This window comes from Aspergillus ruber, assembly GCF_000600275.1.
Source record: "Aspergillus ruber CBS 135680 unplaced genomic scaffold scaffold00004, whole genome shotgun sequence".
Classification (NCBI taxonomy): Eukaryota; Fungi; Ascomycota; class Eurotiomycetes; order Eurotiales; family Aspergillaceae; genus Aspergillus; species Aspergillus ruber.
This window is the reverse complement of record NW_024467300.1, coordinates 857,088-869,616: the sequence shown is the minus strand read 5'-3', so window position 1 is coordinate 869,616 and position 12,529 is coordinate 857,088. Positions and strand designations below refer to the sequence as shown.

Here is a 12,529-nt window from a genome sequence, read left to right as displayed (position 1 = left end):
GACGAAAACAAAGAAAAAGAAAGGAAGAAGCTGCCAGTAGTGAATATCAATTGTATATATCAACTTTTTATGCGTGGTGAAGTTGATAGGTGAAAGCAGTTTGTTTGCTAGAATATCGATACTCTGCAGTCTGTTTGTCCCCAATATGAAAGTCCAGAAGTACGCCTTTCCGGCCAATAGTCACACAGACCAAGAAATGGAAGATTTCGAAGATCCATTGTAATCCCACCAGTATTTATGACCTATTGTACACTTCTCATAAGGTATGAATGGATAAAAAAACGCCTTTTGTGCGAAACCGGTTGACCCAAATCGTATTGCCTGATCACCATCATAATATAACAAAAAATATATCCCTTTTACCAACTCGCCTTCTTCACACCCGGGAGCTCACCAGCCAGTGCTTGTTGACGGAATTGGTACTGTAAAACCCAGGGCGTTAGCTGTGCTGTTCCGAAACCCCGGAGACTGCCAGTGCCAGCTGCAGAAGGATAAAAGGACACTCACCCTCGCAATTCTGAAGTCCCGGAAGACACTCCTAGCAATTCCACCTGCCACACAGCGGTTCTTGATCTGCGTTGGCCGCGTGTAGGCGTGCATCTGGGAGAGCTGAAGCTGGGCCTGGGCACGGGCACGCTGGGGGAGGGTGGTGTTGCGGATGATGTAGCGGAGCGCTTGGCTATTTTCATAAAGACAATGGTCAGTATCCCATCCCAATTATTTCCAAAATAACGCTGCGAATCCGGGGTGATGTCGTGGAGTTCATACCGCTCGGGCTCGTACTGCTCGTACACCTTGCGCTTGGTATGGTCACGGACCACACGGGCATTGATGAAGCCACCAAGATCTAGTCTCTTTGCTCTGAATTGCGACATGATGGTGTAGTGTTCGTCGTGCGTTGAGGTTGTCGGCGCAAAGGCGAAATGGAAGTTGAGGTTTGGCCGGCGGAGAGAAAAGTCGCCTTCCTGATTGGGACTAGGGCGGGTACATGTGCCACTGGTTCCATACTACTGCTGTACAACATAGTTCTACGCGGGAAATCATGATGAGAGAGTTTGCTAAGGTTGTTTCCTGGTTGAAGTAGCAAACTTGATTTTTCCGAAAGTGTCTAAAATGTAGTCATGGTACTCCAGGTCCATGAGAAGCCAATGCTCCGTTATCGGCTCTTTCGGATTGCATACAAATCGCAGAACTGGAGCCTTTCCACCAGGAAGACATCTCGAATTTTCAAATGGGCGAAAGAAGGATATCATATTTGGCCATAGATATAGGCTATCGTCAAGGTGCACAATCTTCAAGCATTACCGAGGTCACCGACAGAAAATCGACTGTCGGACAAAGAAACAGGATGGGTATGGAAGACGGTAGTGGTACAATGTCAATTCATCAAAATGTCCGTGACAGGACTATCTATATGCTTGTACAGAGTAACTGTCCGCAATATGTAGACAAACGCGAAACAGCAATCCGGGCATCAAGCCACCCACAACCATTTTCATTCCTCCATAAAGGTATCACCAAGTCGACTAATTCAGTGCTTCTTGCCGGCGTTGGGGTTGCGGGGGTCGTTCTTAAACTCGTCGGCTATTTGGAGAGTTAGCGATGGTCACATCTTCAACCGTCTCCTTCGACCAGTCACGGGAAAGATTCCAAAGAGCTTGTTCGAAAGAAGACGGAGTCGGATTGGGGTCACTCACTCTGCGACAGAGTGTTGGCGAGAGAGTTGATGCCGTAGAGGACGACAACGCCTATAACCCGCATGTTAGAACCGCATGTCCCCGCAGATACTCGCTCCCATTGAACAGTGTATCCAGTATTCCCATCCGATATTCATAATGGCGATCCAATCTAAATAAGGACGAGCAGTCGATCAAAACATACCGGCAGCGAAGAAGGGAGCCATAGGCTTGGCTATATATGAGCACAAAAGCAGTCAGTCTCTAACTCCTATCGGAACGCAGCGCACAGGCGCGGAGGGGAAAAGGGACCAGAATAACTTACCGACAGGCGCCGGGAACTTCTTTCCAAGGAGAGACATAGTGACAGAGTATTTAGTTCGAGACAATGTCCTGTCTTTTTTTTTGTCTTGAGGAGGAACGTTTATGATGCGGCTAAGAGGACGGTTGGACGAAGAGCGACGAGGTTTGTCCGGAGGTCCGACCCGCGCCGCTTTAGCCTCACCGCCTCATGCCGCTTTAAGCGAGCCCCTCTGTCGCTGTAAACAACAACAATGGCGTCAAGTCGAGACTTGCACCTATAAATCCTCTAATATTGGAAATAATCTCTATTTTTGTTGCCATGACTGCTCCTGTGGCTCTCGCCTCGTCCGTTTCCTCCCTCCAATCTTCCCTCCAGCTCCTTGATTCCTCCATTAATACATTGGACTCTGGTGTGAACGACTTTCCCCGGCTTTGCAAAGTCCTCCAAAGCACACGAGTAAGTACTCAGAACCATATACGCATTTGAAACGTTGCTTAACATTTCCAACAACAGCACTTTGAGCTCCTGCCGGAACCCACGCTCCGCGAAGCCCAACAATCTCTCCTCGATGAAATCACCCCCAGCATCGCCCACTTACTATCCCTCGCCTCCAACCACGTCGAAAAGCTCTCCCGTCGCGAACAGGGTCTACGAGCCAAATGCGAACTTCAGGAGGGAAGACTCTCGGATGAACCCCGTCAGTCATCGACAAGTCGCAGTCAGAGCAACGTCAATCGCAGTCGACAAGGAAATGCCGCAAAGGCAACCGAGTTGAGAAGGTTGATTCAGAAAAAGGAACGGTTGCAGTATGCTGTTGAGCGATTGGAGTTGCAGGGGAGACAGCGGGAGCGGCAGCTGAGGAAGAGTATGGCTGCGCCGCATTGAGCCATTCGTGCGCATGAGCATACTGTTGATTCTACATATTGAAACGGCCGCTACGATAAATAATACTACGACCCAGGTTTAAAGCCTCACACCGCTGTTCGCTCGTTTGGATTGCTCAGTCCAGAAGAGGAGCACCTACGCTCCAGAGAAGATCGGCTTTCTTGGAAATCATTGATTCGGCAGGAGGGACAGGGACCTTTTCCCAGTTGACCACGCCTATGAAAGGGCTACCGCACCTCGCAGACAGGATGGAGCATGAAGGCTCGATTAGAGCTCGTCTCCACCACATCCCAAAGGAGATTCTTTACGAAGTTATGAGTGCAATTTTATGAATACATATGCAAATAAAAATGGGATCGCCATTTGAGCGAAGATCTTTATTTACAGTATACTTTTATCCCAACAGAATCGACGTATCGTACACATAATATACAAACCCAATGCTAAGTCCGGTATGCTGGTAACCCCATCACAATGCGCCAAACTGCTCGTAAATCATCATTTACCATTCCCAAACCATTATTGTCAAGTAGATCACTGCCAGTTATCATCCGCCAACTGAACGATAGAACGCTTCTTCGAAGCCTGTCTCAACGTCTTTTTATCCGCATGCTTCTTCCAACTTGGCACAGTTATTCCCTTCTTCTTAGTTGGAATCGGCAAATCCGGCAATTTCTTCGAACCTTCCTCCGGGTCTTCACCCTCATCAAATCCTTCCTCTTCATCGCGCATCGCTTCCTTCGCAGCAGCGCGCTTCGCTAACCGCTCCTTCTTTCCGTCACCGTGCTTATCGCCCATCACAACTTTTCGGGGGATTCGTGTCTTCGCTCCTAGAGCCCAGAGGTCACCCCAGCGGGCTTTGCGGGCATCTTTGTATGCCTGGCGGCTGAATGAGCGGGGGACGGTCCAGCGCTCGATTTGACCTGCTGGCGTGCAGAAGTCGAAGACGACGTGGCCGCGACGTTTGAGGGGCGGGTAGACGACGCGAGGGAGGGAGAGGGAGTGGAAGGGATCGGTGGGTTCTGTCGATCTCTGCTCAGCCATGAGAACGTTCGTGTCCTGTGGTGCGGATGAAGCTTCAGCTTCGGTTTCGGAGCTCTCTTCAGGAAGGCCCTCTTCGGCGGCCATATCGTAGAGGTGTTCGTAGCCAGCAAAAGCGGCCTCCACGGCCTGAGGACCCTGCACGATCCCGTCTCTTTGGCGCAGATCTCTACCGCGCTGGACAGCGACGTAGCTGAATTGGACATCTTCGTGGTTGCGATCTCTGGCTCCTATGATGCGCTGCAGGAAGGGTGGTCGGATGTATCGTTGTTCGAAGTGGCAGTAGTCCTTACGGCCCTTGTTTCCCGGGCCGTTGTACATCGGGCACTTTTCGTGATTTGTACAAGGAGCAACAATCATTCCGGTTTCTTTTCGCACTGTGGTGCTGTCGTTGGGGGAATCTAACGTGTTATCATACACTGTAGACCCGGGGCTGGAGATGTAGCGGTTGAGGAGCATTTCACGCGCACCAGCGATAGCCTCGAAGCCTTTTTGGCGGCCTTTTTCGAGGAGGATCAGTACACCACCATTGGGGTTGAGGAGAGCCCACAGGTTCTCAACGTGTTGCCTCCGCAGATATTCCTCATCGATTTCCATCAATGTGTGAGGTGCGATAATGATGTCATATTGTTTCCGCCTTGGAGTTCTCTCGTCATCCAAAGTCGGCTTCTCACGCGCATGGACATAGTCCGGAAGTCGAGGGAGGAAAGTCGTATCTTCCAGCATCAAACTTGCACGTGCTTGAAGAGATTCAGACCCAGCAATCACAGTTGACCTACCCATAAGGACAGGTTCTGTATTCGAGCGATCAGGGTACATGGCATCCCATTCAGCACGGAGAACATCTCTCCAAGCTAAAATACCAGCACCTCCACCACCCGCATCAAGCACATTCGGGCCACCGTCCTGTGTCATCAAGCGGCGTATCCAATCCGTTCCCAGGCGCTTGCGAGTCTCCACCAAGGTGCTCAGCGCAGATGCATAAATTCCAGGATAAAGAGCAGCGATGTATGCGTTTGCCTCCATCTCACCCATGTGACGCTGGGAAGCCTGCAGAGGGATCGGAAGCTGGGGGATCTGTGCGCGCGGAGGGGGCGTTGTCGTAGAATGGGGAAGCAATCTTCCACCAAAAACGCGATGCGCAACTTCTGCAACGTGTCTGTTGGAGTAGTTGGAAAGGACAGCAGTGATGGGGATGGTCATGCTGTCCTTTGGCATATTCACGGTTTTGGGATGTGTCGCAAATTTCCCTTCGGTTGTCAGAGGGTGCAGACGTGGCGTAGAATCCGCTGCCTCGTCTTTTAATTCCTCCAGCATGATCTCTCCACCAAGCTGTTCGGCCACCTCCCTTGTCCGCTGCATTGAAATGGTCTCCTTCACTGGCGGACCAACTTCCATGTCGTAGACCACCTTGGGCTCGTCTGACTCTTCTTCCGGCTCGACTTCAATTTCCTCCCATCCACCCTCCCCGTCCTCACGATAAAGTCTATCGGGCTCCTCATCGACATCCTGTTCGACTTTTAACTGTTCCGCTCGAATGATTGGCTCGCCATACAGCTGTGTGTACAGTCTCAGTTCCGTGGCATTCAAATAATCATCCGGTAATTCATCACCAAATTGTTGTCTTGCCGTCCTAACTCGCGATTCTAGCGCTTGCTCGTCTCGATGGCCGATAGTCTCACTGAATGCATTGTCTAATTCCGGACCGTCGATACTGAGAGCTCCAGAATATTCATCCGGAACACTCAGATCCTCCATTAGCTCAGCCAGCTCCCCATCTGTCTCATTGATTTTGTCGATCAAGCCGTAGATCTCATCTTTGCGATTTTCGTGACGGGCCGACTTCGTAAATTCTTCGGGCGCTGTAGGTTCTTCGGGCGCAGCTGCAGCTGCAGTCGACGCTAATCTCTTCCCAGCTTGCCATTGTTCAAAACGAGGGACTGAAGGTTTCGAGGATGCTGTTGACGATAATGTCTGTCGAGAAAACTTCTCGTTTATGAAGCTCGCCGTTCCGCAGCGGGGATGTCGCGGAGAATTTGCGACAGATCGGAAACCGCGCGAGCACGACCGGCTGGCCCTGGTGGCTGGATATCTTGAAAGCATGCTCAACCCCTTCCACAAACACCAGAAGCAAAGGAAAACGAGCGGACAAGTAGGAAGAGCCGGATTGCCACTTGAAGAGATGTTGAACAAGGCATGCGCCTATCGGAAATTCCTGACCTTTCATTGGCCGTTGAATTTTTTGGTATCTTATCTAAGCTCTATGGATCTCTGGTTACCAATAAGAGGCTTTCTGGGGCGACATAGATCTACATTACCGATATGTTGATATGCTATGCTCTGCTTATATTCAATAATATTCCAGGTGAGGAGGGAGCTATGTCTCGCTTTCTGTATCATCGTTTCCCATAAGAACTTTCAGGGCAGATGTCCATTTCATCACTTCATGTTCAAGCGCAGTCAGCTTGGCCATTACAGCCATCAGACTGGGGTCCTGGCTCTCTACGCGAATCTTTTCTTTGACTCTCACCTCCTCGCCCTTCCATGTAAACAGGTCGTTTGCCTCGTCGTGAGGGCGTTGCCTAGCCCCGAAGAGTCGGTCTCGTATGTTGAACCCAGTTAACGAAATGTCAGAAGCAAAGGCTGTTGGTGCATGCGCAGTTGCAGTAGTTTCCAAAGTTCTGAGGCATAGCAGAAGGGCCGAATCGGCAATAGAGAGGTGGAACGAGAGATAGGGCGGTAGTGGGGGATTGAACATCTATATATCAGATTAGTTATCGCTGACAAGCAAAAAATTGATAAATCAGATACTCACGTTCTCGTCTGCACTTGTCTCCCACCACTTGCTCTTGACATCATCTTCACCTTTCAGCATCTGCCGCGCCTCCGTGATGGTTTCATGCAAAAGGTGCAATTGACTGTAAATAAAGGTAGCATTCAACGGGTCACCAGTCCAGGTGCTAACGTCGACTATATCGAGGCACTGGTTGACCGAATCCCTAACAGCAACCATTTGGTCGAGCACGAGTTCTGGGGCGGCGGGGGAGGTCGACAAGCATAGTCGTGTACCTGCCGCGCCACGGGATGAGGGAAGGGAGTTTAATCGAAGTTGGATATCCTAATACGACCCTCTTTTAGTGATTTTGCTCCACTGTTTGCATCAGGATGAATAATCATTCATGTACGAAACTCGGAGACCGATGCACAAGTGCCAAATTGTAATCCATATGAAGACATACCCCTTTCACAATCTTTGTCCCGACTCTCGTCACGAAGCCTTTCACATTTTCAGACCGTAGCGATGACAGGACCAATGTCGAGCCCGGTTCTTTCGGAGCAAGCAATGCAGCGCAGTCACGGAGACCTTCTTTCAAGGAAGCGAGCGAGTCTTGTAGGGAGCGCAGGAGCCATTCTAGTTCTCTTTCCTAGGCCATGAACCTCAATTAACAAGCTATTCCGGCACATTGCCAGACAATAGGTCCAATCTTACCAACGCGCGGTTTGCCTCATGCTCCAGCTGCTCCGGGAGTATTGGTGGATATGCCCAAGTGGTCATGATAGCTGGCTTATCAATGCAAAGTGACCGCTACAACGAGTGGAAGGTGTTCCATCAATCTGCCAAGACTGAAATAAGATCAATGGAATAACACAAAAATGCCCCCCTTATGCTATGGAAACAGAATGTCGTCGCGGCATCATCACGGGTGTCTATAGGACAGACAAACAACTGACCGCGTTCTCCACCGCCTACTAGTCAAGATAATATCTTCAATGTCTTGGAAGTCTTTCACGATATCAGACAGAATACTCTTCGCAGAAAAGCCACATGACTATATATTCTGGCCGTTGGCATATACTCATCAGTATTATTTTATATACAAGCGGGCTTCGGGTACATATCAACTCTCTGTTAGTTCGGTCCATACTGCGGGGTCCAAGAAATCCAAAACACAATGCTACCTTTCGGATAAGATCGATTGATAGAAAGGTGGGTCAGTAAATAGGCAGCATAAAGGTTAGGTTCAAGTCTATGCTAGCCTCGAGCTCAGCGTTGGAGACGTCCCCGGAGGGCGTATGATGTTAGCAGAGGGCGTGTGATGTTGTCAGAGGGCGTCGATAGCTGACACAGATATATTGCTGTCAGAAACATTATATTGTTCTGAATGTAAAATTGCTTTGTTTTATTTTTGAAAACTGAAGTGCAACAATGTCCGAAGCGCGAAGACCTGTCTTTTTCAAAAATTATGATAGCACTGCTGTTGATCACCCTCGTCCAAGCTCACATAACGATGCGATAAAACTACACCAACAGCTCCCCGGATACTCCCCTACGCCTTTGATTTCGATTCCTAAACTGGCAACAGAACTTGATGTTCGTGCCGTGCTCGTCAAGAACGAGAGTAACCGACTTGGACTTCCCTCATTTAAAGTCCTTGGCGCGTCTTGGGGTCTATATCGCGCGTTGACGGCTCGCCTTGGGCTTTTGCCGACTATATCATGGGCGGAATTGACCGAGAGGATTAAGATGGCGCCGAGCCCTCTCACTGTCATCACAGCGACAGACGGAAACCATGGACGGGCTGTTGCATATATTGCGAAACTGCTATCCATCAAATGCGAAATTTATGTGCCACGTACTATGGATGCTCACACTCAAGCCCTAATCAGCGGTGAGGGTGCCACTGTCCATGTTGTGCAAGCAGACTATGATTGTGCGGTGCAGACAGCCGCCAAAGCATCCCAGGCTGTAGATGGTGGGCTATTGGTGCAAGATACCTCGTTTGAAGGCTACGAGGAGATCCCGGCATGGATCGTCGACGGATACTCGACTATGATGACCGAGATCGACTCACAGTTGGCCGACATAGGTTTTCAGAGCACCACCGTGGTTACGCCCGTTGGCGTGGGGTCATTGGCACATGCTGTTGTCAAGCACTTCAAGGCTCGTCCTGAGGGCCCGAAGGTGGTTACGGTAGAGCCAGACACAGCGGCGTGTTTATATCAGAGCCTTAAGGCTGGCCAGATGATACCAGTTGAAACTACACCAACAATCATGGATGGCTTGAACTGCGGTACTGTTACACCAGTCGCGTGGAACGACCTGCGTCGACATGTAGATGCAAGCGTCACTGTGTCTTGTTACGAGAGTCACTGTGCTGCGCAATACTTAGCATCCGAAGGCGTTACTGCAGGTCCTTGTGGAAGTGCAAGCCTTGCAGCATTGAGGCGAATTGCAGAATCGAAAGAAAGCTCACGTATTCTGAAAAGCGATTCAGTCGTGGTTTTGTTAAGCACTGAAGGTTATAGACCATACCCGATTCCTCACGATGTATCCATCGATGACCCAGTATCTCTCACCCAAGAACTGACACGAATTGACTCGTCAAACGTGACTCTATCCGCTGCAGATGGCGCTGGTGAGACAGGCATAATCGAGTATATCTCAGCATGGCTTGCGCATCGCGGTATTGAAACTCACCGCATTGAAACTGTCTCTGGTCGTCCTTCAGTCGTTGGCGTTCTTCGTGGTAGCGGTGGCGGTAAGTCATTGATGCTCAATGGCCATGTGGACACTGTTAGTCTGGCCAGCTACGACCATGAACCGCTGTCTGGTAACTTGGGAGAGAGAAATGGCTGTCCTGTTGTGTTTGGTCGCGGTAGTTTGGACATGAAAGGTGGGCTAGCTGCAGCTCTATCGGCCTTTGCTGCGATTAAGACGAGTGGATGTACCCTTGGTGGCGATGTGATTCTGGCTGCCGTGTCCGACGAAGAAGACGCTTCCCAGGGAACTCGCGACCTCATCGAGGCTGGATGGAAAGCAGACGGTGCAATTATACCAGAACCGACAATGTGTGCGATTGTCCCTGCCCACAAAGGGTTCCTTTGGGTGGAAATCGATATCCTCGGTGTTGCTGGCCACGGCTCGAACCCTGCCACTGGAGTCGACTCGATCCTCTTGGCCGGTCATTTCTTGACTGCTCTAGAGAGGTACCAGCGCCAACTTCCCGTAGACGACGTACTTGGGCCGGCGTCTCTCCACTGTGGTCTAATCAAGGGTGGCGAGGAGCCATCGTCTTATCCAGCAAAGTGCACCATTACAGTGGAATTCCGAACCGTACCAGGACAGACAGGCGAATCTATTTTCCGGGATATGCAAAAAATTCTGGCGGATATCGCCAAAAAAACTCCGGGATTCAAATACGCAGACCCCCGGGTCACCATCTCTCGTCCAACCCAGAAGATCCCATATGATCACCCTTTGGTCCAGAAGACGGCTGATCTTGCGAAGAAATCGTTAGGACGATCGCCTTCGGTTGAGGGCGCGGCGATCTGGTGTGATGCAGCTTTACTCACTCAGGCTGGTACGCCAGCCATTGTGTTTGGTCCTTCTGGCGAGGGTCTCCATGCGAAGGAGGAATGGGTTGATGCGGAAAGTGTTAGACATGTGACGGACATCCTCACTGGCCTGGTTAAAGATTTCTGCCAGTAATAGGTTTCATTCCTATAGAAAAGAGAAAATAGAAGTATAATTTTTGCATTCCCGTTCCTGTATGTCTCAGTAGTCTAATAGAGTCAGATCGTGCATTTCTGTCCACAGCTTCCGTAAGACAGACTACCTCAGTGTATAGAATGATATTAAATAACGAGCAAGTGAATCTCTTCTGCTTTTTTTTCTCATAAAAGTCAAGGGCGCGCTTTGGTCAGGTGACTCGGTTGGGAAAAATCATCTCTTATCGTCTTCATATCGCCTCCATACTCCGAAAGACCTACCAGCGCTGTCTACCATTTTTGTTTCTCTCGACTAATATTGCTGGTATGGTATTTTGACAATGGAAAAAGACTCTAAGCATTTGAATGATCTGCTAGTACCGTTCGATCACACTCAGAATGCGCTAGAGACGGCGGCAACGGAGCAATTCCCGATCTCCGATGGAATACGGTGGGATGACTGGACGGTAGGTCTCGAGTCAACAGCGTCTTTGGATCACCATAGTGGATTTGGCCTTCAGGTAGATTCCACGGAGGATTATACATTCGACTTTACCGAGCTGCTCGCACACCAGAGCTCTGGTGACTTTGACCAAACAATTGGCTACGACTTTCCTGTCGGGGAACAACTACCTGGACTTGCTGAGATCGACAACAACGAATCCCCAAACGACTTCACCAATGTCAGTCTCTGGCTGAACGGTGCATATCGTCCACCTATACCATGTAGCCATTGCAGTGTAAACCGGCTACAATGCCTCATTATCCAGACTACACAGGCGAATCCTAACCCGGCTACTTCGTGCTCCAGCTGTGTTGCATTGTTCAGAGAATGCAGCCTCGCTCGGGGAGAGAAACGCCAACCGGCAGGGTTTGAGACTGATACGCCGGTTCTTGGTCATCTCCATGGGGTTCCGGAGCAGACAGAAGGACAGCCTAGCCAGACACAGGCACCGGGCGATCACGATAACACCCAGGAAGAAGGTATTTACCCACGAAGCAATACCGGCTTTCATAGACAGAATTTCTCGAAAAGAGGCGCGAAAATTTTGAGGGACTGGTATTACCAGCATCAGGAATATCCATATCCCTCTAATGAGCAAAAAGCCGAACTTGCTCGTGAGACCAACTTCACCAGGAAGCAGGTGTCTGATTGGTTTACCAATGCACGGAGACGCCAGAAACAGACGATACAATTCTCCAGACCAGCCCAGGTCTTCCGTGCCGGCTCACCCATGCCGACTAGCGGGATCGAGTCCTTGACACCCCTGGAGAGGTGGCAGCAGTCACCACCCGAGGACGAACCCGTGCCTGAATCGGCCATTAAAAACGCAATCGCATCAACATCCACTGATATGACCCGGTCAAGTTGGAACACCTCGCACAGGGTAGATGATATCTTCCAAAATAGCGCAGACGATGTTACCTCTGCGTCCAGTGTTGGCAGTAGAAATTCCTACGCATCCTCCGACAGTGCCGCATGGAGCTATCATTCTGGAGAGAGCTTGCCATTTCCACTACTTTCTAGAAGATCATCTATTAGATGTCGAAAGAAACGGGTGCGGAGCCAATCATCACAAAAAGAGCGTCGATATCAGTGTACGTTTTGCACTGACACATTCGCAACAAAGTACGACTGGAACAGACACGAGAAAAGCGTGCACTTATCCCTAGTGTCGTGGATTTGCGTCCCAGAACTCGCAGAGACCTGGCATACAAACGATGGACAAGCAGGATCAACATGCAAATTCTGCGATACCCCCACTCCATCAATGTCCCACATCGAACTGCACGAGTTCGACATCTGCGCCACAAGGCCCCAATCCGAGCGCACGTTCAGTCGTAAAGACCATCTCTGGCAGCACCTGCGCAAATTCCACCGCTGCACTAAACTGCCCAGTATGGATGTCTGTCGGACAGAGTCTAACAATGTGCATAGTCGGTGTGGATTCTGTGGTATTGTTTTCAAGACTTGGTCTGCAAGGGCAGATCATCTGGCGGAACACTTCAAAAGTGGCAAGCAGATGGACCAGTGGACTGGCGATTGGGGACTGGAGTCGTCCGTGCTAGCGGCGCTGAAGGATGCGATGTTGCCGGGTGATAGAGCTGGACCGGGATAGCCCGATTTGTTGGG

At 50.1% G+C, this 12,529-nt stretch overlaps 5 protein-coding genes across 5 annotated transcripts; 2 read left to right on the top strand and 3 right to left on the bottom strand.

The window, feature by feature from the left end:
- Positions 1–31: 31 nt before the first annotated feature.
- EURHEDRAFT_409482 (mitochondrial 37S ribosomal protein uS14m) lies at positions 32–918 on the bottom strand. Its single transcript, XM_040781086.1, has 3 exons — positions 769–918; positions 508–679; positions 32–422 (listed from the first exon to the last, which is right to left on the bottom strand). Exons 1-3 carry the CDS (start codon positions 873–875, stop codon positions 360–362), a joined length of 342 nt encoding a protein of 113 aa, XP_040641843.1. The 5' UTR covers positions 876–918; the 3' UTR covers positions 32–359.
- A 613-nt stretch (positions 919–1,531) lies between these two features.
- Positions 1,532–2,038, bottom strand: EURHEDRAFT_375111 (F1F0 ATP synthase subunit i; the record flags this gene model as incomplete). Its single annotated transcript, XM_040778716.1, has 4 exons — positions 1,532–1,584; positions 1,698–1,748; positions 1,882–1,911; positions 2,002–2,038. 4 exons carry the CDS (start codon positions 2,036–2,038, stop codon positions 1,532–1,534), a joined length of 171 nt encoding a protein of 56 aa, XP_040641842.1.
- A 260-nt stretch (positions 2,039–2,298) lies between these two features.
- On the top strand, positions 2,299–2,865 carry EURHEDRAFT_513187 (DASH complex subunit SPC19; the record flags this gene model as incomplete). The annotated part of the gene is made up of 2 exons (XM_040786140.1): positions 2,299–2,436; positions 2,494–2,865. The coding sequence occupies 2 exons, from the start codon at positions 2,299–2,301 to the stop codon at positions 2,863–2,865; spliced, it is 510 nt and encodes a 169-aa protein (XP_040641841.1).
- Positions 2,866–3,399: 534 nt separating this feature from the next.
- On the bottom strand, positions 3,400–7,462 carry EURHEDRAFT_513186 (tRNA methyltransferase RSM22; the record flags this gene model as incomplete). The annotated part of the gene is made up of 5 exons (XM_040786139.1): positions 3,400–5,748; positions 6,413–6,664; positions 6,722–7,024; positions 7,146–7,331; positions 7,397–7,462. 5 exons carry the CDS (start codon positions 7,460–7,462, stop codon positions 3,400–3,402), a joined length of 3,156 nt encoding a protein of 1,051 aa, XP_040641840.1.
- Positions 7,463–8,113: 651 nt separating this feature from the next.
- Positions 8,114–12,515, top strand: EURHEDRAFT_513185 (uncharacterized protein; the record flags this gene model as incomplete). The annotated part of the gene is made up of 3 exons (XM_040786138.1): positions 8,114–8,164; positions 8,219–10,327; positions 10,971–12,515. The coding sequence occupies 3 exons, from the start codon at positions 8,114–8,116 to the stop codon at positions 12,513–12,515; spliced, it is 3,705 nt and encodes a 1,234-aa protein (XP_040641839.1).
- Positions 12,516–12,529: the final 14 nt, after the last annotated feature.